At 41.7% G+C, this 24,071-nt stretch overlaps 1 protein-coding gene across 1 annotated transcript in view; it reads right to left on the bottom strand.

The window, feature by feature from the left end:
* The window catches only part of LOC306751033 (cadherin-7-like), a gene marked incomplete at both ends in the record, with an annotated part of 93,899 nt that overhangs the window by 17,736 nt on the left and 52,092 nt on the right, over positions 1 to 24,071 (bottom strand). Inside the window, 5 exons of the mRNA XM_079234544.1 lie at positions 3,429 to 3,550; positions 5,848 to 5,984; positions 7,067 to 7,320; positions 9,362 to 9,549; positions 11,430 to 11,597. Coding sequence (XP_079090670.1) covers positions 3,429 to 3,550; positions 5,848 to 5,984; positions 7,067 to 7,320; positions 9,362 to 9,549; positions 11,430 to 11,597 — 869 coding nt within the window. The remainder of the gene's footprint in view (positions 1 to 3,428; positions 3,551 to 5,847; positions 5,985 to 7,066; positions 7,321 to 9,361; positions 9,550 to 11,429; positions 11,598 to 24,071) is intronic.

Genomic DNA, 24,071 nt, shown 5'->3' with positions numbered 1-24,071 from the left:
TTGACTACCCAACATTCATGAACCCCAGGAGGATGCTGGTCCTCCTCGGGGATGCTGCGGGAGTTCAGGGAGGGGCGGTGCAGCAGATTGGGGGCGCAGCAGAATGCCACGTCCACTCATGTATGTAATGGTTACACTGAAGTGATTGTACAACGTGACCCCCACCCCACCACCATCCCCCCGCTGCCCGGGCCCTGTCCACCCCATCATAATATCAATTAGTATCATGGCAGAAGACAGACGCACCGGTGATCCGTAACAAGTGGCATCTCTGGAGAGCGCCAGTGCCACGAGACGGCCTTAATTAGGCCTGAGCAATGGCAGGTTATTCCATCCCTGCACTCCCTGTTAATCTGAGCTACAGAGCCACAGAGTCAACCCCGGCCCCGACTGGCAAATGTTATTATTTCATCTTTGCAGCTGTGCATAAGCCAAGGGGCGTGGCAGCCAGTGGGCGGCCGAAGATTTTTTTTTTACCAACACTTTTACAGGGAAGCAAACGCAGTCGCCGCAGCCAACAGTCGGGCGCTATACAGCCGGGACGTACAAGTACACACAACAGGAGCGTTTTAATGAATTAGGAATCAGGGAGATGGCAGAGCGCACATCTGACGGGCTACGAGCCCAACCAGTCGGTCTGCGAGCCGACAGCCGACGCTGTAGTTGCAATTCACACCGGGCTCCGCATTCAAATGCCAACCTCTCTCCTTCCCTTTGCTCCCAATGTGTTTTGGGGGGTACATTTCATCATGCAATTTCCATTTTGCCTGCCTTTATTATTCAGACGGAAGGTGCAATCCCGCCGGCGCACTTACGGTGTTGCCTAAACACAAGGGCTGTATTTGAGTGGGGTTTAATAGAAATTGGATCAGGGAAAAATAAAAGTGAGAACACTTCTCGTCTGTAGGAGTCTCTCAGTCGAGCATTAAGGTGAAGGAGATGAGGAAGCGCGCTTCACAAGCGAAACCTTGATTTACATTTTATTTTTGGTGCACATTTGCATGAAATCGGGGCATGATTTTCAGATATGTGCAAAATATTACACGTAAAACACATGGCCCATGTCATGAAGCCGGATGCAGTGTTGGGGCTTTATTGTGTAGGAATAAATAAACGAAATAAAACCACATGGTTTTGGAAAATTTCACATGTGACATATCTGAAAATCACATATCAATGTATAACATTCAGAAATATTAAAAACATAAAATTTCACTTGTGTTTTTGTCCTTTTTGTATTGATCATTCTTTTTTTTCACGAAGCAAATTTAGTTCCCAATCCGTCCCCGTATTTTTTTATAATGTTTTACAATATGTTAGAACTTTGCATGCATCGAAACAGCTGTTTTTAAGCGGTCACATCTACAACTTCACATGTTTATAATACATAAAAACACATTTCGAAGTGTGATTTCTCTAAAATGTGACTGATACTGTGGGATGAAATCAACGTGAGAGACAGAGACAGTGAGATATGACATTTTTACCCAGTGCTCGTTAGTATTTTATAATAACTTCCCCGAACTTATCTTCCATTAAACTTAATTTTTTTGAGCCACAGTACTAGTTACTAACTTGCCAACTACCTGATTAACTTCTACACTACCTAAATGCCTGCTGCAGCTAATTCACTTAATTCATCAGTCAGATATTTCTCTTCAGTCGAATGTAAAGGAAGTTAAAAACAAACTATTACCACGTTTAAAAACTAGCTAGTATCTCCAGCAGCTCTGGTTCTGGCTGCTCCACTTTCAGACTCTACGGAGAGCATTTGAATGCAGCACGTCTTCTCGCCGGCTGGATGAGGACAGAGGCCTCCGTCACCAGCAGCTTCCCCGCTTTGCAGCAGTGAGGCTGCGAGCTCCACCGAGGGGTTCGCTCACAGCTCAGCTATCACTGGCATTGAGTGAGCAATCTGTCTGCTTCAGCTGAGTAATTACAGATATGCTGTACCTTTTCCTGCTGATGATGCTGTCATGGACCGTGGCTGTTGCCATGTCCTCGGGGCCGGTTTGATTGTTGGGGAATTACTTTGTTTCAGTATTGTCATCGGCTCTGCGCCATAATTTATCAGATGCTATGTGGGGAGAAATGTACAAATTATCTGTTGTACTTGAAAGTCAGGGTGCATTGATGGGTGATAGATGGTTCCTAGGGAAGCTCTAAATTTGATATTACTGAGCAACGACACTCATCTCAAGATAAGTGGCAGCATCATTAACCAAAAATAGACATTCGGCTGTGGCAGAAACGCATTCTTCAATAATGATGGCAACTAATGTAGAAGCAATGTTTATTTCAGCAAATACTGTGTAGCCTCAGGCTGGAATCTGATTAATTAAATATAGATTCAACAATACCTCAAAACACCTCAAGGTAGGTTGAATTGTAAGAACTGAACTTCATTCAGTTTTTTTCTTCTTTTTTTTGCGATTTTAAGTCTGAACAAAACAAATAAGAGACAGACAGAAAACAACACAACAACAGCAACAACCCCAGAAAGCTTCACCTGCGAGGCGCCACACTGTGGTCAAGCATCAAGCGCAGAGAAGAAAAAAAAAACAGACATGAAATATAGCCTCTCATTTTTGCAAATGAAATTTGTTCACCCTCCCGTGAGCACGGTGACAAACAACTCTGAAATATATAAATGCAAATAGCATATTTAAAAGGGCCTAATAGCCATTTTGCAATACAATGCATCATTCTGATCAATTGTACTTATTCAGGTCCACACGCCTCCTTCACACTCCGCGTCTGATTGTATTTTCCAAATGCCAACGGATCGCCGCCGCCGCAGACACACAAGTCATTCAGCAACAGTGAAGCCAAATGCTAAACAAGGGGTGGGGAAAGCTACGCATGGCTGCAGCTTCTTTCCCCCTCCTTCTTTTCCTGGATCAGATCGTCTTAAAGCCCTCAAATCTCTCTGGGCCCCTTTTTTCTTTCTCGTGATTTTCGCGACGCCTCCTCTGCCTCGCTGCCCTCTGCGGTGATCGTTTAATTACACAAAGCCTCAGAACGGAAAGTCAAACCTCGGCAGAGCGCCGATCCTTCCCATCACGAGGTATCACATTACGCCGGGATATTATTGTGGATTAAGACCGCGGGCAGAGTCAAGCACTGTCATTAATTCAGTCGGCTCTGACAGTATGGAAAGAGAGTTACCTCTCCAATGAATGATAACGCTTACAATACCTTCTATTAAATCTTAAGGATGTGTCTCATACTAATGATGCCATCTCCCTGGGATGACCTCGAGCTGTGAAGTGGATGTGTGCGCAGTGGACTTGTTTTGAGGAACAAGAAGGAGTTTTAATGGCTTTGAGCATCAGCAGGCTGCCTGTGTGAGTCAAACTTCAAGCGGGCATGGGGAGAGAAAAGGAAAGGGAAGCTGGACAGACTGCAGAGACATTTCAGGGTCTTACCTGTCCTGCCATGGCGTTCTCACAGAGGATGGTTTCATAGTCTATGGCAAAGACTGGAGCATTATCATTTATGTCCAGCACAGTGATGAGAGCGATGCCTTTTCCAATTTGGGTCGGGTCCTCTGAAGGAGAAAAAAAGAGAGAGAAGAGAAGAGAGTCCCTGTCCCTGTTAGAGCTTTCAGCAAACTTTCTTTTTAAACACTTTAATTCTGCCTTAACTTTGCCACTTTGGCCATTTTATGGAATATTGATCTATCTCATGTGTTTTAATTAATCACAAAAAGAGGAGGAGGGAGAGAAAAAAAAGTGCTGCTGTAATGAAATATGCAGTGTACCTCCAACAGCTGGCGTCCATAGCCACTCTGCTGTGGATCAGCCAAAGTGATTACACTCGGTGCCGGCTTTTTGTCGGGGGGGTGGGGAGGCTGCGTGTGCGGACGAGCCGTCTCGCTCTGTGGGCTTCACGCCTCTGTCTGCCTGACACACACTGATGGCTAAATGGCTGCGTCTGAGTGCAAGATGATGATTAAGCCTGGCGTCGCCCGCCACGCCGGCCAAAGATGACGCGCTGACATTCGGAGGGGGGGGGCGGCTGATTTGACGGTGATAAAAAGGACGCGCGGAGCCTCGGGCCACAGGCTTCTTGTCACTGCCGCGGTCTGGCCAGAGCGGATGAAATGTGAGTGACTGCAGCTCAAAGATGCACGACATCCCTGTACCAAGGAGTCCCTGCACTCTCTTCCGTTAGAGAGAGAAACTATTTACTATAAATACTGTGATCAGGCATACAGGGCAGTGGATTATGTGGCCAGTCCGTAAACTCAAAGATGTGTTCAGCTAGAAACGGCTCCAAGTGTCACTGTGAGTCAGAAGCCAGTACCTCATGCATGAGGGACTGTTGTGACATTTCATATGGCTATTATTATATGCTGCCTTCTCTTTGTTGCTATATCAGGCAAGCGCTCACACTCGGGAATCAACCGAATGGTGTGTCTGTGTGCTGTTAGATGTAAATAAAAACAAATCTTTGAAGCAAAGAGTGATACAAAAAAAGGTTTTTGAAGACAAATGAACACTTCCTTTTCATACAGTGTTCAATGTGAGGATGCGAAAGCAGAGGATCTGCCAGGCTGACAGGCCGGCGTTCGTTTTTAACGTTTACTAATGTGACGCAGCGGTCGTGAGGGCTCTGCGGATCATGTGCTGTTGATTGTTGTCCATTGTGTTTACATGATGGAAGTGAAATGATACGAAGGCTGAAGAAGAAGGAAAAAAAGGCACTTGCGTCCTTCGAGCCATTGAGCGATAATCAAAAAGGCAGGCGGCACTTCTTCACATCACATTAACATAGTTCACCCGCGGGTGAGATCGCCCACTCTTAGTCAGCATCTCGTCCCCACGGCTCATGGACACATGGAGGTCGACTGTCCTGTATGTGAATTAACATTCCCCGACAGCCCCACAACAACCCCAACAACTGCATTGCCCTCTGCGCAGAAGGCCATAGGACATTATGAGGAGGATAACTGGACAGAGGCGACAGTGTCACGATGACAAAGTCTATGAAACCATAGATCCTAACAAGTATCTGACCATTCGCTCAGCCCCGGTGGCAGATTTACCACTCAAATGTCTTTTATTTTTGTTTAATATCAAATAGACTCAAGAGAAAACAGGCTTATCGTTTCTAGCCAGCAATCATCCCTTTTGCAGGCCGAACTGACAACTGTTGCTAGCAAATTAGCTGCTATAGCAAGCTAATTTAGCTAGGTGAGATCCCCTAGTTGATTGAGAACAGTGTTGACATTTTGCGCTCCTGTTGAAATGAGAATCTTGTAAAAAAACAAAAATGTCTGTACTACATGCATGCTATACAGAATTGAGCTCAGTTTGTAGGGGACATGTAAATAAACTAGGGCTGAGCTTGTTAGCGCTAGTATTTGTACTTGAAAGAAACAAGTATGATCAGACTGTTATTTCATGCTATCAGATCCCTGTTTTGCTGCCTAGCTTACTTACTTGTTCTTATTTTCAAAGTAAAGGTTTGTAGGGCTTTGAAGATGTGAAAATAAATGACCAATGCACCATTGGCGGAGTTTGTTGGAGCCTGAACTCCGATAGCTTTCAGGATGAGTTTCAACACATTTGGGAAAAACTACACTTCGACAGGGCCTATTAAAACGCATTAAACCCATACATGAATGTAGTACAGTAAGCTAATACAATGCTCTTGGGTCTTGAAAGTAACACATGGTTACTACTGTTGGTAGTAAGGTTGTTTGCCAGATTTGATAAAAAGACAAACACCCACTCCAAACTCTTAAAATGGCGAGTTTCACTCTAACTACACACCCACCAGGGCTTTAGCGGTGAACGGTCAACTCTGGCTTGGTAGAATGTGAGCTGTAAGTAAACTTACGGCTCTCGATGGCGAAGATGGTGAGGTTATGGATCAAGTTGGCCTCTCGGTCCAGAGGCTTGGCTGTGCTGATGACCCCACTTAGGGCGTCCACGTTAAAGAAGCGCTCCAAGTCTGTGTTTCTGTCAATGGAGTACCTGCACAAATACACAACCATACACACACAGATGACATACCTTTAAAAAAAAAAGCTTTTGGATAGAGGCATTTATTTGACATTTTTGTAGTTCGTCAAAGATTATGTATTTCTTCCATCAAACTGTACAGAAATCAAGAAATATGTTCAGTTGATAAAGAGAAAGAGCTTTAATCAAACACCAATGAATTGTGTTCACATTTTCATGTAACATGTTTTCCAATTCATACAGTACTCATGATTAGCACACTTCAAATTCAAAAGTGAAGCAGAAACTTGGACCTTCATAGTACAAATTAAACAAAACCCTATTATGTGTTGATCAAATTGAGGTCTCTCTGCTTGGCCCTCAGCACACAACAGCCTTTCAATGCACAGCAACTCGTATTTCTAGAGAAAATTACAACTTCAATTAGCCTACATCCAAAGGGTATTATTGCAATGTAATTTGACTCTTGTGGCTGCATTAGTTCCACAATCATTTTAATTTCAACAGATGTAGTGAAATATATTGCAGACGCCGATAACAGTCACAGGAGCAAAAAGAGGCAATTTACAGCTACAATGGTGCAGTAATTTGATTTTCTGATTAAGATTACTAACAATCCTAACAGACCAAGCATGAATACCACACAATATTCATTTAATTAATGCAAAATAGAAGGGGATCTCGAGAGTGACAACGCACAGATTGGCAATACGAGTGCTTGTTTTGAGTCACAAATGCCACGACACAAGTGTTGAGCCTTGACCCTCCTGAAGGAATGCCCTTCTCTTGTTAAAGATGGCATTTCACTTTTGCAAATGCTGCACTTCTCGGCCTTGCCACCATCTGGCATTGTCTTTGCGACAGCCACATGGGGGGACTTTCGAGGGTCTATGAATTCTGCGTTTGCAGATTGTGTGGAGTAGTTGGATAGAATACCAACATTCATTGTCTTCACTTGATTTGGGCGCTCATTTGGGATTCTAAGAGCACATTTGTTCTTTAACAAACAGCTGTGGGAAATTAGCTTGCACTCTTTTCTGATTATGATGGAAAAGTGACACGAGAAGAGATGTTTCACACGTTGAAATTGTTACCTGATGGCGTGGTTGGAGGTGTCCGGGTCGTGGGCAGAGACTCTCCCGATTGAGGTTCCCACTCTGGCGTCTTCCGAAACGACCATCTTGCCAAGCGGCGTGGAAAAGACGGGCGGCTCGTTCACGTCATCCACCGTCACCCTCACCGACGTGGTGTCGCTAAATGGGCCCGCGCTCAAGAAGTTGGAGTCGATATTCCTGTTTGTGGCCTCGATTCTTAGAGAGAAGCTGCTCTTTGTCTCAAAGTCTAGAGGCTGGAGGACACAGAATACACAACATATCATAAGAGAGGTGGCAAAAACATGTTCAGTTGCTCTTTGTTTGTAATGTACTTGGCTGTGGCGACTCCACATTTATAGCCAAGGGTAAAAGAACAGTTCATATATGTATGTAAGTCTGTGAATCATTCATACAATGCTGAGATATTGATCCCAATTAAGGATGTGGATGGGAAGTCAAACTTAAAGTCATCTGCTGATGGATTGTAGTTGCTTTATGCTGTGAAGCAATACTATTGATTTTCAGAAAGGCACACAAACACGGTGAAAAGCATAGAGAAATAAATGCTTTTGCGATACTTTTGTCATTTTGGCTGGTTTATCGAACTCCCCCCGTTCGCAGCGGATAATGTACCGCAGAGGACCGCTCATTTGACACTTTCATTATCGGCGACTCTCTGCAATGTCGTAATGGTGCGAGTTTGTTGCAAAACAAACAAAGAATCAAATCGGCCCATCTGACAAGCGTCCAACAATGGCTCTCCCTCTCCTTAAAAAAAAAAAAGCGCTGCAGCAATGAACTGTCACATCCATGTGGCCCGAGGAGCCCATTCCAAGTCCTCTGAAACCATGAAATGTAAAACGTGAGCCATGAGCGCTGGAGCGTCAGAAAGTGAGGCAAGAATGTGCAACACATTTCCTGCGTAAATGAATAAGCGGCGCTGTTACACATTTAACTTGAGATGTTATATTTTATTTATATAGGCGGATATCAATTATATTATTTATAGCATCTTGGTTACAATGGTGAGAGGAGTGTTTTTAAAGGTGTTTTAAGTCTCCGTTCCCTTCATCACTCCATACAGTGATCGCTCAAACCTTCGAGTGACCATGGGATGTAAACTTCAATCCGAGGTGTTGGAGATAATCAATGCTGATTTATCATGAATGATGATCACTTCATCTAAAGGTGCAGGAGACATCTTGAAACAAGGGAGAAGGGAAACCGGCAGTTGTCCTTTTCCTCCAGTAAACAAGCATTTTAAATGCTTTCATTATCCTTTTATTCTGTGTATTATAACCAAGGAAAACATCAATTATAGTGCGGGAAGTACAATCCTCCTACAATGCTGGTGCACTATCCAATACACCACAAATAAATAGGAAAACGTACAGAGCCGGGGTTACTCACATATATTTCTCATGGTGCCAAATCCCATGAAAAGACCAAAATCAACAAAGCTGCAGTCTCTTAATACTTTCTGACTCCCCCACCCTGTCTGTGCACTCAGCCCCGTGCCCATTCATTCCTCCTAAATACTTCAAACATTTAGTCACAAATATGTAGTTTTCTTTTGGAAACAGAAAAAGGCCAAGTAAGTTCCCGAAACAGCGGCGCTGCACTCTAGTTCATATAAATGTGACTCAAACCAGAGTAAATAGTATGCATTTGTTTGTTGGGGGCTATTATCAGCTGTGGATTAATACACATTTTGGTGCTCCGGTAAATATTTACAGCTGCAGGACGTTGTGTGTGGGATTGACTCAAAATAAGTTACAGTCTCCAGGTCCATGGTAATGAAGGAGCACATTGCCCCGCGCGACACTGCGCCTCGTTGATGTGTTTTTGATCTACGGCACAGAGGATTCCGCTATGTCAGGCTGCACAGGGAATATACCTGGTAATAGGATCAATTTATTGTTGGTTTAGGAGTTTTCATGTGCTTTAATATTTCACATTGAGCTTTAGGAATCATTCATATCTGTGAGTTAGCGACACATTACAGTGTAGTAACTAACATGGAGAAACACACAGTTGGCATCCAGTTGGAAGGAAACATGTTGTATTTTGATATCTCTTTATCTTGCAAGTAGAACACGACTTGGAATAGTCCATCAATATTCCCGGCAATATTCAATTCCACACGTTCGTTCTAGCCAACAGCCAGAAAATGTTGCTGTATGTCTCACTGACTTTCAGGAGGGAAAGCGTCGCAACCATTTATGTGCAGAGTCACGGTGCACGGCTTTAAAGCCAGAGGCTGTCTTTGTTTTTACGCCGTTTCATTCGCGGTACCTTCAGGAGAATGACGACCCCGTCTTGTGTGTTCTCGTCCGTCGTTATGTTGAACATGCCGGGCCCGTCGCCGTCCATGATCCTGTAGTCCATCTCTGCGTTGGAGCCGATATCTGCGTCAACCGCTTTGATTTTGGCCACCACAGATTGCACCGACAGGGACTCCTGCACCGTGTACTGGTAGTTTTCTGGAAGAGGAAGGACAGGAGCGGTTGCTGGTAATGGATGTGCTTATTTCACCACCAACTCACCTTCAAGCAGCTCGGCTTTTTTTCTTCTTCTATTTTTTTTTTTATATACCCCCTTCAGCTTTGATTCGGCTGTGTGGCTCCTCAATAAATTCATGTTGCATAACACAGACAGGCAGCAACTGTGACACATATGGAATAAAGCACTTTGCTTCCACTTCATACTGCAGCATTGGCAGCGGATGATGCAATGTGTACGTTGGATATACATTTAAGAAAGCAAAAAAACTGCAGGTTTTACAGCCGGGAGAGAATATTTAGCAAAATGTAAAATGCTGCCTGAATTTAATGAGATATCGGCTTGGACCAAAAAAAGACAAAGTAAGAAGAAAAAAAACAAGACTAATGCTAAGATCCTTTTGCTATCTTTCATGGGATGAAATGTCCACTTGAAGATTCTATTACTCAAAAACCCTCCATTGTGTCCCCTTGGCTTTTGTCTGACCCCTCGGATTTAAAGTACTCTTATAAGAATAAAGAAGGGAATCATATTCATAATCATAATCTTCCCAATCACCATGGCAGAGCTCATTACCAGACCTTTCTGTGTTCCTCACAGTGTCTCCCTCAGCCACCGTCTAAATGCTAATCTGCCTGACATTGTTTGCCGCCATGTAATCTTTATAATGGCTTTTTAATTTGCCGTGGAATAGCAGCTCTTTAAAAGACCGAAGAATTGCTTTCCTCTCTCTGATTTGCCCCGTGCACCTACCTCTTCTCCCATCTCCCCCCGCCCTGTCCGCTCATGCAAGCTAACCTTGGCTTCTCCTGTCTCGTTTCTTCCGAGGACCAGCTGAAGGTACTGCACTCTCTATCAGCTCTGATGCTCCTTAATGGTCTATTGACTCTGACCCATGACCCTGTGAGGGCAACAGCAGGAGCTAAAAAAAAAAAACTCCTCCAATGTCTCTTTCTTCCCATCATGACAGCACTGGGTTAAAAACGCTGTTGATGACTTGTTGTGGAGACTTGAACCTCTCTCCTCCACCCCCCAGGGGCCAGCAAATTGACTCTGCTTCATAGCAGTCCAGTGGGGAGTGCACCAGCCAGCCAGTAGTCGGGGTATCAGCGGTAAACCGATTGCCGGCGCTTCGGATTATCATGAGAAGCGCTGCATGCCTTTGAATCTTAAAGCACGGCCTGGAAACCATTTGCAGCCCGTGAAATAGGCTGACAACAAAAAAAAAAGAAAAAAACGGAGCACGATTGATCCCGGTATCGAACGCCGAGGCAGCCCCCAGCTCTGATGAAGAGCAAAGCAATGGAGGTGCACACCTTGCAGGAAGGCTGCTTTTTAATTTAGTTGTAAAAGACCAAATGTTTGTTGGAAATATAAATTCAGGGAGGTTGCAAAGATAAAGAGAAAACTGTGTCTGGACAGCGGCTAACAAAAACTTTGGATGAGGTTTAATGGCGGAGATTTAATGAGTGTAATTGGCTTCTAAGATGTCTGAGTATTTTCTGTTTTTAACTTTATTCTAACACGCAGGAAAAGTGTTGTTGCAGAGTAATAGAGCACATCTTATTTTTCCGCAATGATTTCCTTTCAAGGGTGGAATAACAGCCCAGGCATTGTTGTCCCACCATCCATTACATACAGTACAAAGTATGCGCCCCCATTTGGTTCAGTGAGTTGAAGTGGTTTTCCGGCGATAAAAGATCTTTAAGCCCCATTCAGCTGGAACAAAGAAAACATGCAAATGAACCAAGGAGCTGATGGCTTTACTGCTGATTGTTGAGTAGCTGTTGAAAACACGGCGTGTACTGTGCATGTCAAGCTTAATTGACCCTGTAGGGACAATCAGGAACAGGAGTCTTACTGTGAGTAAACCGAGGCGGGTTGTCGTTGACATCGGTGAGCGTGACGGTGACGGAGGTGGTGCCGGAGAGGCCCCCCATCTGGCCCACCATGTCTTTGGCCTGGATGACGAGCACATACTGGTCCCTCGTCTCCCGGTCCATGTTTGGCAGAGCTGTTCTGATGACACCTGATGAGAGAGGCAGAGAGTCAGACGTACTGTCCCTATAGACCAGCTCCAGTAACCCTCCATCGATCATTTGGAACAGATTTTTTAAACATGGTGTTATTTAACACATTTTCTTGGGACATATACATGCAAATTAATTTCTGTCCATGCAACTATGGCCGCATGTGTCATCTCAGGAATACATTTCATCAAATAGAAATTGTCAAATAGAAAAAGCATCTTAAACCACCAAACCAATTGACAATTTTCTCCAGATACCACTTGAATAATAGGATATTTCCACACTTTTTAAGTAAACTCAGAATGATTAATCAGCATCATTAAAGCTATGACATCTGGAGGTTGGTAGGTATGCTGATCAAGCGTATGTATTCATCATTGATCATGATTATTGACTTGGCTTTTCATCTGTAAGTGCTTTATAATTGTGCTAAACCTTTTACAACAAAGATCCTGTGGGTTGAGTGCGATGACCCCGACACCTGCTGTGGGTCGTTTCATAGAAGGCCTTCTCATAAAGTGCATAGACTTCCCCAATACAACATCTCCCAGGCTAAATTGAAAACTTGGCAGCCCTGAAATACACATATGTTCTCAAATGAATTTTAATAGTATTATTATTATTAAATTACAGTCATTCTTTAAGTGATTTTAGTCAGTGGTGAAATCTAAAGAATCAATTTTGTTTTCTAATTAGTTGAGCTCTACAATCTTTCCACAATGGGAATCACTAATAATAATAATAGTTATGTTTCTTTTCTATTCATGCGTATGTTGTGAGATCTTTTTCTTTTAAGAGGATTGATTGTGATTAGAAATTAGTTTCGCCGCATAGCTTTAAATGCCTCCATTCACCAAAAGTATTGTTTTTTATTACAAAAGCATAAAAAGCTGCATCTCCCAGCGAGTTGACAGACCACTCAAGCACAGGAAGTCCAAAACGCATGGTCACATGTTCACATCAGCCAAGTAGTGATTACAAGAATACATTATTTGAGGTTAATGGGTGGATGTCCAGCCTGTTTACACAACAGCAATGAGTTGTGACTCTTCCTTGCCCCCACATTTGCCGTCACTCCAAACTATTTAGTAGAGTGACACGTGATGAGTTTAATGTTAAGATGCTGTCAGAAAAGTGAGCACATGCGAGAGGACATTTTTCCGCCGCCAGTGGAGGCATTATCTGTCTTTCCTTCCTGTCATGATTGATCCGTCGTCAGAAAAGAAAATCAGAGATGTGACAACAGTGGCATCGAGTGAGTGGCATTTATCGGTTTGCACCTGAGCTGCTGCAGGAAACAGCGTCTGTGCACAAAATCCTAAAAAGCTCGTCGTGAAATCTTTTCATTAATGCCATTTTTTTTCCAATCTCAACTTTATCTTTGGGCTGAAAATGATGATAATTCCAGAAAAATATTACCCACACAATGCAAAGAAGAAACGTCCTAATCCCTCAAAAGCAATCACTGTTGCTTTCAAAGTTAATGACTTACCACACAGTGTGTTTCATTCATTAAATGGCACTTATAAAAGATGCATGCAGAACATGGAAGATTGCTCATTAGGAAACACACAAAGCCAAAGCACACAGTTCCTGGATAAATTAATCATTTTTAGTTGCTTTATCGCATTCACAGCCTGATGAAGCAGATCAAAGTCTCTCTTGCTTGGAGTTAGTACCTGAAGATTTTTTCCTATAATCCTTTAAATTACCCGGAAATTCAACGTATAATTGAGGTCCAATCTCTCGGGGAAGGATTAAAACACTGTTGATTTTAGATGAGGAATCCTCAAGAGACAGATTTCTGATAAACTCGCATGATTACGGTCCAACTATGTATAGTATGTGTGCTCTGTTTTCCCTCTGAAGAAGACAGATGCTAGTTGTGTATGATACAGTATGGGCGTTAAAAAATAATGTGCCATACGCAAACCTTTCATCCACAGCACCCCCCCTTCCTCCAGGAACAGAGGAGGAAGGACAAACAAATCAAGTAAAGTGGGTCAAAAGACTTCAAGACAAAAATGAAGATGCCTTTTGACCGTCAACGGCGAGTGTACTTGAAAAATAAACAATTCCATTAAGTGTTTAATTTTCTTTCTCTGTGCCATCCTTTATTAATGTCATTACAGTCCCTTCAGCTGAAAACTGTTATTGGCTGCTGTAACTAAATGGCTCAGTTAGCTAAATTATAGTGAGCTGTCCACTTTCTTCCCTCCCAAGTCCCTGCCAGTGGGCTCACATTGGGACGACGCTGATCAATAAAGCAATAATCTGTTGTGGTTGCTGTGCAAAACATGCCATTTCAGTCCCGCATCAAATAATGAAAAGAGTGGGTCGTCGTCGTGCAGCAGTGGGGGAAAACAAGGCTGCCTTTCTGTCCTTTGGTGAAGCCCCAACGACAAACTCAAAACATGTCATCTGTTTCTTTTCTTTTAGTGCGTGTATATGCTGAGAATTTAGACATTCATCTCTGTGCTGTGGATATTCACCCATCTGCTCCATTTATCCCTCACATCCGTCCTCCATCCATCCTTTGACCACTTCTCTGAGGCGTCTTCCACAGTGTAACCTTGCAGCCAATTAGAGAGCACCACCACTGCTCTGGTGGCTGCTGCGGCGACACCTGTGAACCCTGTTTACTTGAGTTGCATCAGAAAGGGTTACCCGGAGCCTTCAATCCAGCATGGCTCCCATAATACTAGTTAGACACAAACAGAATACAACTTCTCTCTCTTCTTCTATTCTATTCTATTCCATACCACATGGCCAGGACAAAGCATGCATGTCTGGACTTGAAAGAGGAATCTTTCAACATTGGAGAGAAGAAGCACAGCAGAGGAGGAAGCTGGATAATGGTTGGATTATAATAACAGCTGCGATGGATGCCTCCAGAAAGGTGAAATAAACTAGAAAAAAAGATGTTGAGCTACAGCCAGCAGTGAGACAAATGAATGCTCTCGCTAAACCATAGGTAGGCTGCACACACAATTGATATACTTGTTTAATATCAGCTTGGTGTGTTGGAGCCTGAGAGATATTGGCCGTGGTTAATGATGCCATGAATCCTGATTCCCCCCCCCCCCCCAAAAAAAAACACCAGACATGTTTCTCCCCCCTGCCTCGGCCAGAAGCACACATACTTCTCACCGAGCGACGCCGCTGATCCACGCGCCGATGTTGCGAGCCTGTTGTTTGTCTGCTGGGTGCCAGCCCCCTCGCTCTCTATCTCTGTTACCCCGTGCGGCGCTGGTGTCATTCCCGGGGAGAGGCGATGATTAAAAATCCTTCTGTCGCTATCTCGGCAGGGCCTCGCATTGCGCCCGTGACTCCTCGCCTCCGGTGCGAGCCAGACGCATTGTAACCGCGCATTTATCTAGCTGTCTCCACACCACTGGCGGCAGACGGGTGGGCCACGCTCCCTGCTAAAGCCCCGATGCTTGACATTTGTCTTGGGAAGAGGAAATAAAAATGCAGACTGCGGAGGGACCCTCTGGCTCTGCGTGCAGCTATGAGAGGTGCTGATGAAGGTGATGAACACTTAAACATGAAGGGTGCAGTATGTGATTTGCTGAGCCCTCAGGCGGTCCACTTACAAAGACTAGATCCCCATAACACAAAAACAGGCCATACAAACTGGGAATAAAACCTCCAGCCCAGGTAGTTTATTACTGCGTGACATTCAGGCATCATGCTCTAATCACGGGTCACCATACCTGCTCAGTGTGAAAGGGCCACAACACAAAGGACCCACATGTTATATATATAAATATATATATATATATATATATATATATATATATATATATATATATATATATACTTATATATCAAGATATAGATATCCTGCAGAACACAGGATCCATTCGTTTGTAATGTTACGCTGAAAGGGAGCGTGTCCATGCGTCCTCTCATCCAGGTGGTGTGTTGTTGTTTGTGATTAGAATTGAAAAATTGCATCTCCCTCTCTACATTACAGGAGACAGCCAGATTTATATCTAGCCTTAAGCTGTAATGTTTTCTCGATTTAGTGCAGTCGCCACCAGAAGATTCTCGTACGGCGCCACGACAAAGCGCACTTTTTAAAGAAGAGGGTCAAAAAGAAAAAGCACACGTGGGTTTTTAAAAAGGCCACGCTAATAACTTAATCACAGCCTGATCACAGCCACCACCGTCTCCTGCTGACCTCTGCGTCAGACGTTGCCACATGATGATTACCCAAGGATGGACCTGGCCTTTTCCTTTATTTGAGCATATTCTGTTTAATTAGATTCCCGGACGGAGAAGGGACAAAGCTCGGTCCGTCCCGGCTCCTCTCAGCTGAGTGCCTGTCACATTCAGATGTCATACTCGTGTCGCTCCGAGAGGCATGCCGTGTCACATCTTAAATACCCCCTGCAGATTGTAATTAATCCTCTCATTCAGGCACCTGGCATTTTCTACTAACACAAATCTCTTGTTATTCCAGCCATTGAGGCTCACGAGCAGACATGCATGCTTTGCAGCACTAATGTGCGCGGATAATTGTCTCTAAAGGACTTGCCATAACGCCACGGTGCACGAGGCTGGAGGCAGCTGTTCAAAACTCCTTGAGCCCGCCATCAATTAGAACGCCGTCCTTAACAGAGCTTACCGTTTCAGCGTCACCTTCAAACTAAACCACGAGGTATCGATCAATATATATTACAAAATGCTGTCTTAACTTAGCACCCTCAGGCGTGGCAACTTATGTATTTTGCCGACATTATATATTGCTTGGAAGTTATTGGAGCTATTCGGGATTAAGTACTTTTCCCAAGGACACCTTGTAGATTCAATTTGGGATTAAGAACCGGAGTAAAGAGACTTGTTAGACGAGAGTATGACAGGATGCTACCAACCTAACACCGGGTTATGCGCATCATCCCCACCACCCCCTCTGACCATTAGCCCTCTGCCACTTAATCGCTAGTGCAGTATTGCAGCGAGGAGCTCAGAGTGTATTTCAGCTCAGGCACTTTGTCAAAGTCACCCTCTGCTATGGCCCAGGCGTGTGCTGCAAATGGGACTAATTAGTAGCTCGCAAAGACAGAAGAACGTTCATCCCACAACACTCAATCCTGGTCCGCTGTCTAAAAAGCTGGCGTCTCACCCCCAGAGCATCTTCAGTCAGATACATGGTATTGACAATATGTTCAAAACTAACCGTTAACACAAACAATGTGGGCCCTTTCACAGACGAGGCAGAAGGCGGACACAATATGTAACACCTGTGGGGATTGTAACGCCATTTAAAAACAGGACTAGGGCACTTTTTAGAAGAAAAATAAACCTTGTTTCAATGCACTTAGTTGTTTTCATTGGCTTCTTGGTCCGGTACCAGCAGTAGCTTGTGGTAGGTAATGTTAGCTGACTTCATATTGTGGCATTACTAAGTCAGTGAGTTGGCTTCATGCCTCTTCAACGCTATTCACTGACTGACTTTGGGAAATAAGAGCAATTCCGTGTGTCATTATCTGGTAACTTCCAGTGGAAGACGCTGAAAACGTTAGTCCCGGTTTGCGACAAGTTACTTGTATGAAGCCTATTCAAGAAATTGTCATTGACATGTACCAATTCTACTTTCTACGACTGCTGTTTCCAGTACCGTTGCAATGGCTTGCCTTTTGCTCACATTATTTTCCCCGACGGTGGAAGAAGTACTGAAGTATTTTGGCAGTACTGCACAGTGTGGAAATACTAAATAAGTAACAGTCCCGCATGCAAAAGGAAGTCAAAGTCCAAATATGCTTAAAGTAGCCAAAATAAAATAACACTTCATGCCGAATGGTCCATTTTAGAGTCATTTCCTGCATTTAAATAAGTAGTAAATATACATTTTCATTTCGTATTGGATAATCTAAGTCTTCTTGATGAGGAAACGTTTGGATCTTTTTATACTTCATGGTTTCTGGTCAGAGTGGCCGTACCCAACCAGAAGAGGAGAGGCAGGGGAAGTGAAGATAACGTTGTCAAAATCGATTGAAAAGCAATTATTCCTTTCAATTCATATCTTCTAACATCTTTTAGTATTTCTGCGTTGACGAAAAGAAGAAGGTAAATGATTCCACACTGGAATTGACTTTAGCTAGCACGTTTGTTTATATATATAAATATATAGCGTATAGTATACTTTTTTACAGTGGAAATTCATGTTTTCGTAATCTGGCTTGAGTCGGACTTGAACAGAAATGCAGGTTGAATTGGGCCTGATGATAGTTCTACTGTAGGAGAACAGTCCACTTACAGTAAGCAATCATAACCCATCAAATCGTGAAACATCAACCTTGGGATTTAAAGAACCCACTTAGCTTAATGAAAAACACTTCAGCAACGGAGGCTGTGAAAGTATGAGCTCTGGTCATTGAGCTGAATGGCTCTAAGAAAAACATGATATGAGAGTATAATGGAGAGTTTATGGGGCAGACTTGCTGTTTGAGCATCACTTAAATAAATGTCTGCTCTCGCTCTAATTGGTATTGGTGTCATGAAGTCTAATTCGAGACTCGGCAAAGGGTTCAAGTGTTCTCGCAAACTTTGTTAAAGATCACTGAAGAGCCAGAGGCGAGTGGTCAAGTTTCTGGCAGTCCCTGGTTTAGAAATTACCGCTTGGACACAACGTGATGAATGAGGCCCCTTTTTAGTTCTCCGTGGTGATCATTCTAATTTAATTTTAAAATAAGAAGCAGAAAGAGAGATGAGTTGCTTTTGGATAATTTAATCAGATTTGAGAGCATGTTAAGTGCTGTGCTTTTTCCCGAACAGGTCAAATGAAATGAAGACAAATCGACAAAAAATAATAAAAAAAATACAAAAGTTGGAACGGTTTGTAAAAAGGGGCCACGGAGGGAAAAGTTGATGACACAACAGGATCTTTTTTACAGGAAAACAGCAAAGCATTTTTTTAATAGCATAAATGCTTCCCCAAGGAAGTTCTTCCTGAAAGGTAACTAAATTAAGGGGGACGAAGCGAACCGTGTGAACACTTTCTAATATTTCTATAATAATTACAGTTGTGTCTCGTAGTTTTTCAGGGAGCAATATAGAAGAAAAAAATGAAATCTATCAAAATAACCTCCATAAACCAACAGAGACCTCGAGACAGTAACAACGGCTGCAGGATTTGATGCACAAGTTACTGTTCCATAAGCCGTGTTTTTACACTCAGCCGGTGTTCAGGTTGCTCTTGTCAAGCAACATGTCTTCATGCTTTTGGCATCGACTCCCACATGGAGTCACACCTCTCCGTCAGCCACCCATGCTATTCATTTCTGACACCAATATTGCGTCTCATAACCACGAGATCCAATCGTCTTCTAAGAGGACGGAAAGAGAGCCAAGTATAATCAGTCGTGGTCATGAAGAGATGGGCGGCAGGAAGCCCAGGTGCTGGCGGGGACCCAAGGGCTGTGTCTGGGTGCACATTTAGGTCTGTGTGTGTATGTGTGTGTGTGTGTGTGTGTGTGTGTGTGTGTGTGTGTGTGTGTGTGTGTGTGTGTGTGTGTGTTTTTCTATCCCGGTGGGGACCAACACCTGACATATCACTCACCCCGTGGGGACCGATTTTCCCCGTGGGGACCGACCCCCGGTCCCCACGGGCACGAGCATTGCAATCAATAGGAAACAGCCTGCTGATATGCCTGGTGCTTTTATTTTGAAGAAAAAAAAATGGACCCCACGGGGTTGATTTTCCCTACTTTGTGTGTGACCTAGTGGTCATAGGGGGTATTGCGGTGTGTGTCGTTGCACGGTGGGGACCGTTTCCTGACAAAGTGTGTGAAAGTGTGTAAGTGTGTATATCCAATAAACTTCATATTTCATAGATATTATTACAGTTTGAGCACTTTAATGTAATCAGACTTTCATGCTATCGATTAAGTTTTCATGAAATCCATGACTAAACCCATTTAATCAATGAACTTCCTTTCAAAACAGTTTTATTCTTAACCTTTTAAGCCTGTTTCGAAAAAAAAGTCTCTTTTTATAAAACTTAAACTTAATTATCTCCACAACCACAATGTTTATGAACTTAAAAAAAGTTACTGTAAATTTAAGTAACTGTTAAGTGTAAGAACTCTGTGAACTTGCTGCGGCGACCGTAACGTTTCACTAAACTCGTGATAAGTACCCCTTACAAAGTCAGATTTCACTAACAAACACATCCACGTGACCGGAAGGCTTGTGGGAGTCTAACAAAGCAATAATAATAATTATAAACCCCCCTATTAGTACCTGTAAAGTCACAAAACGTTGTTTTTCTTCTTCTCTCTGTCTCACGTAACTGCTTTCTGTGCCTTTCGTGTACCGCCCACATTTCTAAACACGTCATACAGCAATGTTTTCCCAAAATAAAAAAGAGTTTTGATTGAAAATCCGTCGCAACACCCCTAAGCTTCGTTTTATTGTGATTCTTTAGGTCCTAATCTTACCCAAAAGGTGTCGTATTAGTACGTGGGATGTTGGTAAGGGCCTGAACCATACAGTTTGTACAAGTCGGCAACCGCTGCAAAAGACATTTTTGGGAAATCTTGCTTAGATCATGCTGGATATTCCTAGTTATGATCAAAATATGTTATAAAAGTGATAAAGAATTATATAAAGTAACACAATTAATATAACCCATTTGGGGTTCATACGACTACTTTAACACGGGGAACAAGAGGCACAGATCTACGGAGAAACTGATGATCATTTTTTGTAGACCTAAAGTATTCTTAATGAATAACTATATTAGTATAAACTATCAACAAACCATGAACATGCTTATTGACTAGATTATTTTTTTATTTTATTATAATTGATAGATAATTATGTATATGTAAGGAGCTCCAAGTGTTTAAAGTTGAGACTTCTGAGGGAAAAAAGGGCCTGAAAGAGGACAGCCATAGTATACAGAACCCAGAAAGATATACAAAAGTTCCCCAGTACTTAAACTGAGACTATAGGTTTGCTGGTTATGATATTCATACAAATAGTAGCGACAAGTAAGTCGATATTCTGATATTCATAAAAACTGAGACTATAAGTAAGCAGTGGTCTGACATTAAAAACAAAAACCATAGGGCTGTAAGTTAGCCGGTGTTCTGATATCATACAAACTATAGAGCTGTATGTTAGCCAGTGTTCTGATACTTATACAAACTGAGAATATAGTGAGCTGGTGTTCTGATATTCATACAAAAGGAGGTCAGCAGATGTTTTGATAGTCATAAAAACTGAGGCCATGTAAAAGCAGGCTTGTTAGCCGTAGTTCTGATATTTATACTAAAATCCATCTCTAAGTTAGCCAGTCCTCTGACGTTTAATACAAACCAAGACTGTAAATTAGCTGGTTTTCTGATGTTAAAACAAACCATGGCTATAAGTTAGCTGGTGTTCTGATATAAACACAGACCATAGCTATATGTTAGCTGGTATTCTGATATTAACACAGGCCATGGCTGTAAATTAGCTGGTGTTCTCATATTCACACAGGCCATTGCTGTAAGTTAGCTGGTGTTCTGATATCATATAAACTATAGAGCTGTATGTTAGCCAGTGTTCTGATATTTATACAAACTGAGAATATAGTTAGCTGTTGTTCTGATATTTATACAAACCAAGGCTGTAAGTCAGCAGCTGTTTTGATAGTCATACAAACTGAGGCCATGTAAAAGCAGGCTTGTTAGACGCAGTTCTGATATTTAAACAAAAATCCATCTCGAAATCACGTTTAATACAAACCAAGACTGTAAGTTAGCTGGTTTTCTGATATTAACACAGACCATGCCTGTAAGTTAGCTAGTGTTCTGACATTTACACAAACCATGGCTATAAGCCCACTACTGTACTAAGCTAGCCTGTTCAGAATTTATTCAACTGCCTTTGGAACTATACCAGTTCAAGTAGTCATGTTCACTACTTATATGACCTATAACTTGTAGTAATAACTACAACTTCATACAATTGTCATAATTGTTGTGTGTATGCAAATTTGATTCATTCAGATGCCTTACTTTTTGCATGACGTAAGCACACATTTAAGCGGTCACGGAGTTTCAGCTTTTTGCCGTCAGTAGGAACATGCGTTATGAAATGTAAAAATAATATTAATTATAAACGCGAGCATTGAGTACTAAACTATTAATACAGCACACTACGATAGTCAACTTACTATGCTTTTTGTGTAGTTTGTAGCATCAGCACAATTTATTAATTTAGAATTAAGGATATAAAAAACATATTAACATATTTTTGAATATGGATTGGAAAGATAAATATAATAACTACACACTATTTAGCAGTAGTAAAGCATGAGTAAACACTTAATTCATTATTCAAAAAGCATCGTTCCAACACTTATTAGTAACTCATTAGTATGCAATAGTATGTAAACCGTTATTAAACATATTAACATACATTTTCTTTTGAAGCACTGATGTTTTCGTGACACATGAATTAGGCAATGCAATGATAATATTTCTGCACTGACTCAAAGAAGTGAGGTATGAACAAACCTTTCCTGACATTTGCGGTCCCCATTGGACCTATCCCCAAACAGCCGTGTCACGGAGTTTCAATTGCTCACTGTCAGTAGGAACATGCGTTATGAAATGTAAAAATAATATGAATTATAAACGCGAGCATTCAATACTAAACTATTAATACAGCACACTATGATGGTCAACTTACTGTGCTTTTTGTGTAGTTTGGAGCATCAACACAACTTTGTAAAATGTATTTAGAATTAAGGATATTAAAAAGATATTAATATATTTTTTCTTTTGAAGCACTGATATTTTCGTGACACACGAATTAAGCAGTGCAATGATAATATTTCTGCACTGACTCAAAGAAGTGCGGTATGAACACACCTTTTACTGACATTTGCAGTCCCCATTGGACCTATCCCCAAACCGCCGTGTCACGGAGTTTCAATTGCTCAGTCAGTAGGAAATAATATAATAATATGATAATAATATGAATTATAAACACAAGCATTCAATACTAAACTATTAATTCAACACACTATGATAGTCAACGTAACTATGCTTTTTGTATAGTTTGGAGCATCAGCACAACTTATTAATTTAGAATTAATGATATTAAAAACATATTAACATATTTTTGAATATGGATTGGAAAGTTAAATATAATAACTACACACTATTTAGCAGTAGTAAAGCATGAGTAAACACTTCATTCATTATTCATAAAGCATCGTTCCAACACTTATTATTAACTCATTAGTATGCAATTCGTAAACAGGTATAAATGTTTCATTCTTGATTAATAAGCTTGACTATTATGCGTGTCATGATTGGGTTTTCATACTTTATAAATGATGGATTCCCCATTTGTAAATTAAGTAATATATATTGCAAACCAATGAAGTAATATATATATATATATATATATATATATATATATATATATATATATATATATATATATATATATATTGCAAACCAATTATTAAGGACTTATAGATGATGCACATGTGCTTTATAAACGTGTTTTAATACTGCAATTCATTATTAATTCAGGTAGTTAATAGTTGGTATTTAAGTATTAAATATGTTCTCTGACCTCATATAAAGTGAGGACTATCTATGCTTTACAACTCATTAATAAGTGATATTGAAATGCCAGCAGTGCCTCAAAGCTGAACAAAAGTAATAAAGAGCATTAATATGATGGTGATGGGGCGATGCCCGTCAGTGGCACGAGTGGTGAGTATGTTTCATAATTCGTACGTACACATTATGGATTATTGATATTCGTCCAGTATGCTAGCTGAGGTCACAGAACATACTTAACTAACGACTAGTAACTACTTGAATGAATCATTAATTGCAGTATTAAAACACGTTTATAAAGCACATGTGCATCATCTATTGATAAATCTGCTCAGGCTTGGTGTTGACTGGTGTATTGCAATACAGTTTACTCACGATGATAAGGAATTCCTTGTCCTAAATGTCTATACACCCTATGAGTGCAATCACAATAAGAATGAATATCTAAATAGGCTTGCCTCAATCAATTCCTTTATTCAAGATAATACTTCTTCTAGTATATATGTAATTGGGGATATGAATGCAGATATCTCAAACACTAGCTCATTATTTGCCAATCATATGGCTCAGTTCTGTCAAGATAATAACTTTATATTGTCAAGCGAAGTGCTTTTGCCTACAGATAGCTCTACATACATTAGTGAGGCCTGACACTATGTCATGGATCATTGTATTAGTACAGCTGATGCACATGCTTCATTGAGAAGTATGGACATTCTTTATGGGCCAGCAACAACTGATCATATACCTTTTTCTATGTCGATAAATGTTGATGATCTCCCAGCACTTACGAGCAATGGAATAAGTGTCAACATGGAAAAACTGAGCTGGTCAACTCTCACAAAAGGAGGACTTTTTAGCCTATTATGCTCGTACAGACAAATCTTTAAGTAAGTC

Source organism: Taurulus bubalis, assembly GCF_910589615.1.
Source record: "Taurulus bubalis genome assembly, chromosome: 18".
In the NCBI taxonomy this organism is placed as follows: Eukaryota; Metazoa; Chordata; class Actinopteri; order Perciformes; family Cottidae; genus Taurulus; species Taurulus bubalis.
Note: the sequence above shows the minus strand (reverse complement) of the source record. Positions and strands in the feature narration are given on the sequence as shown.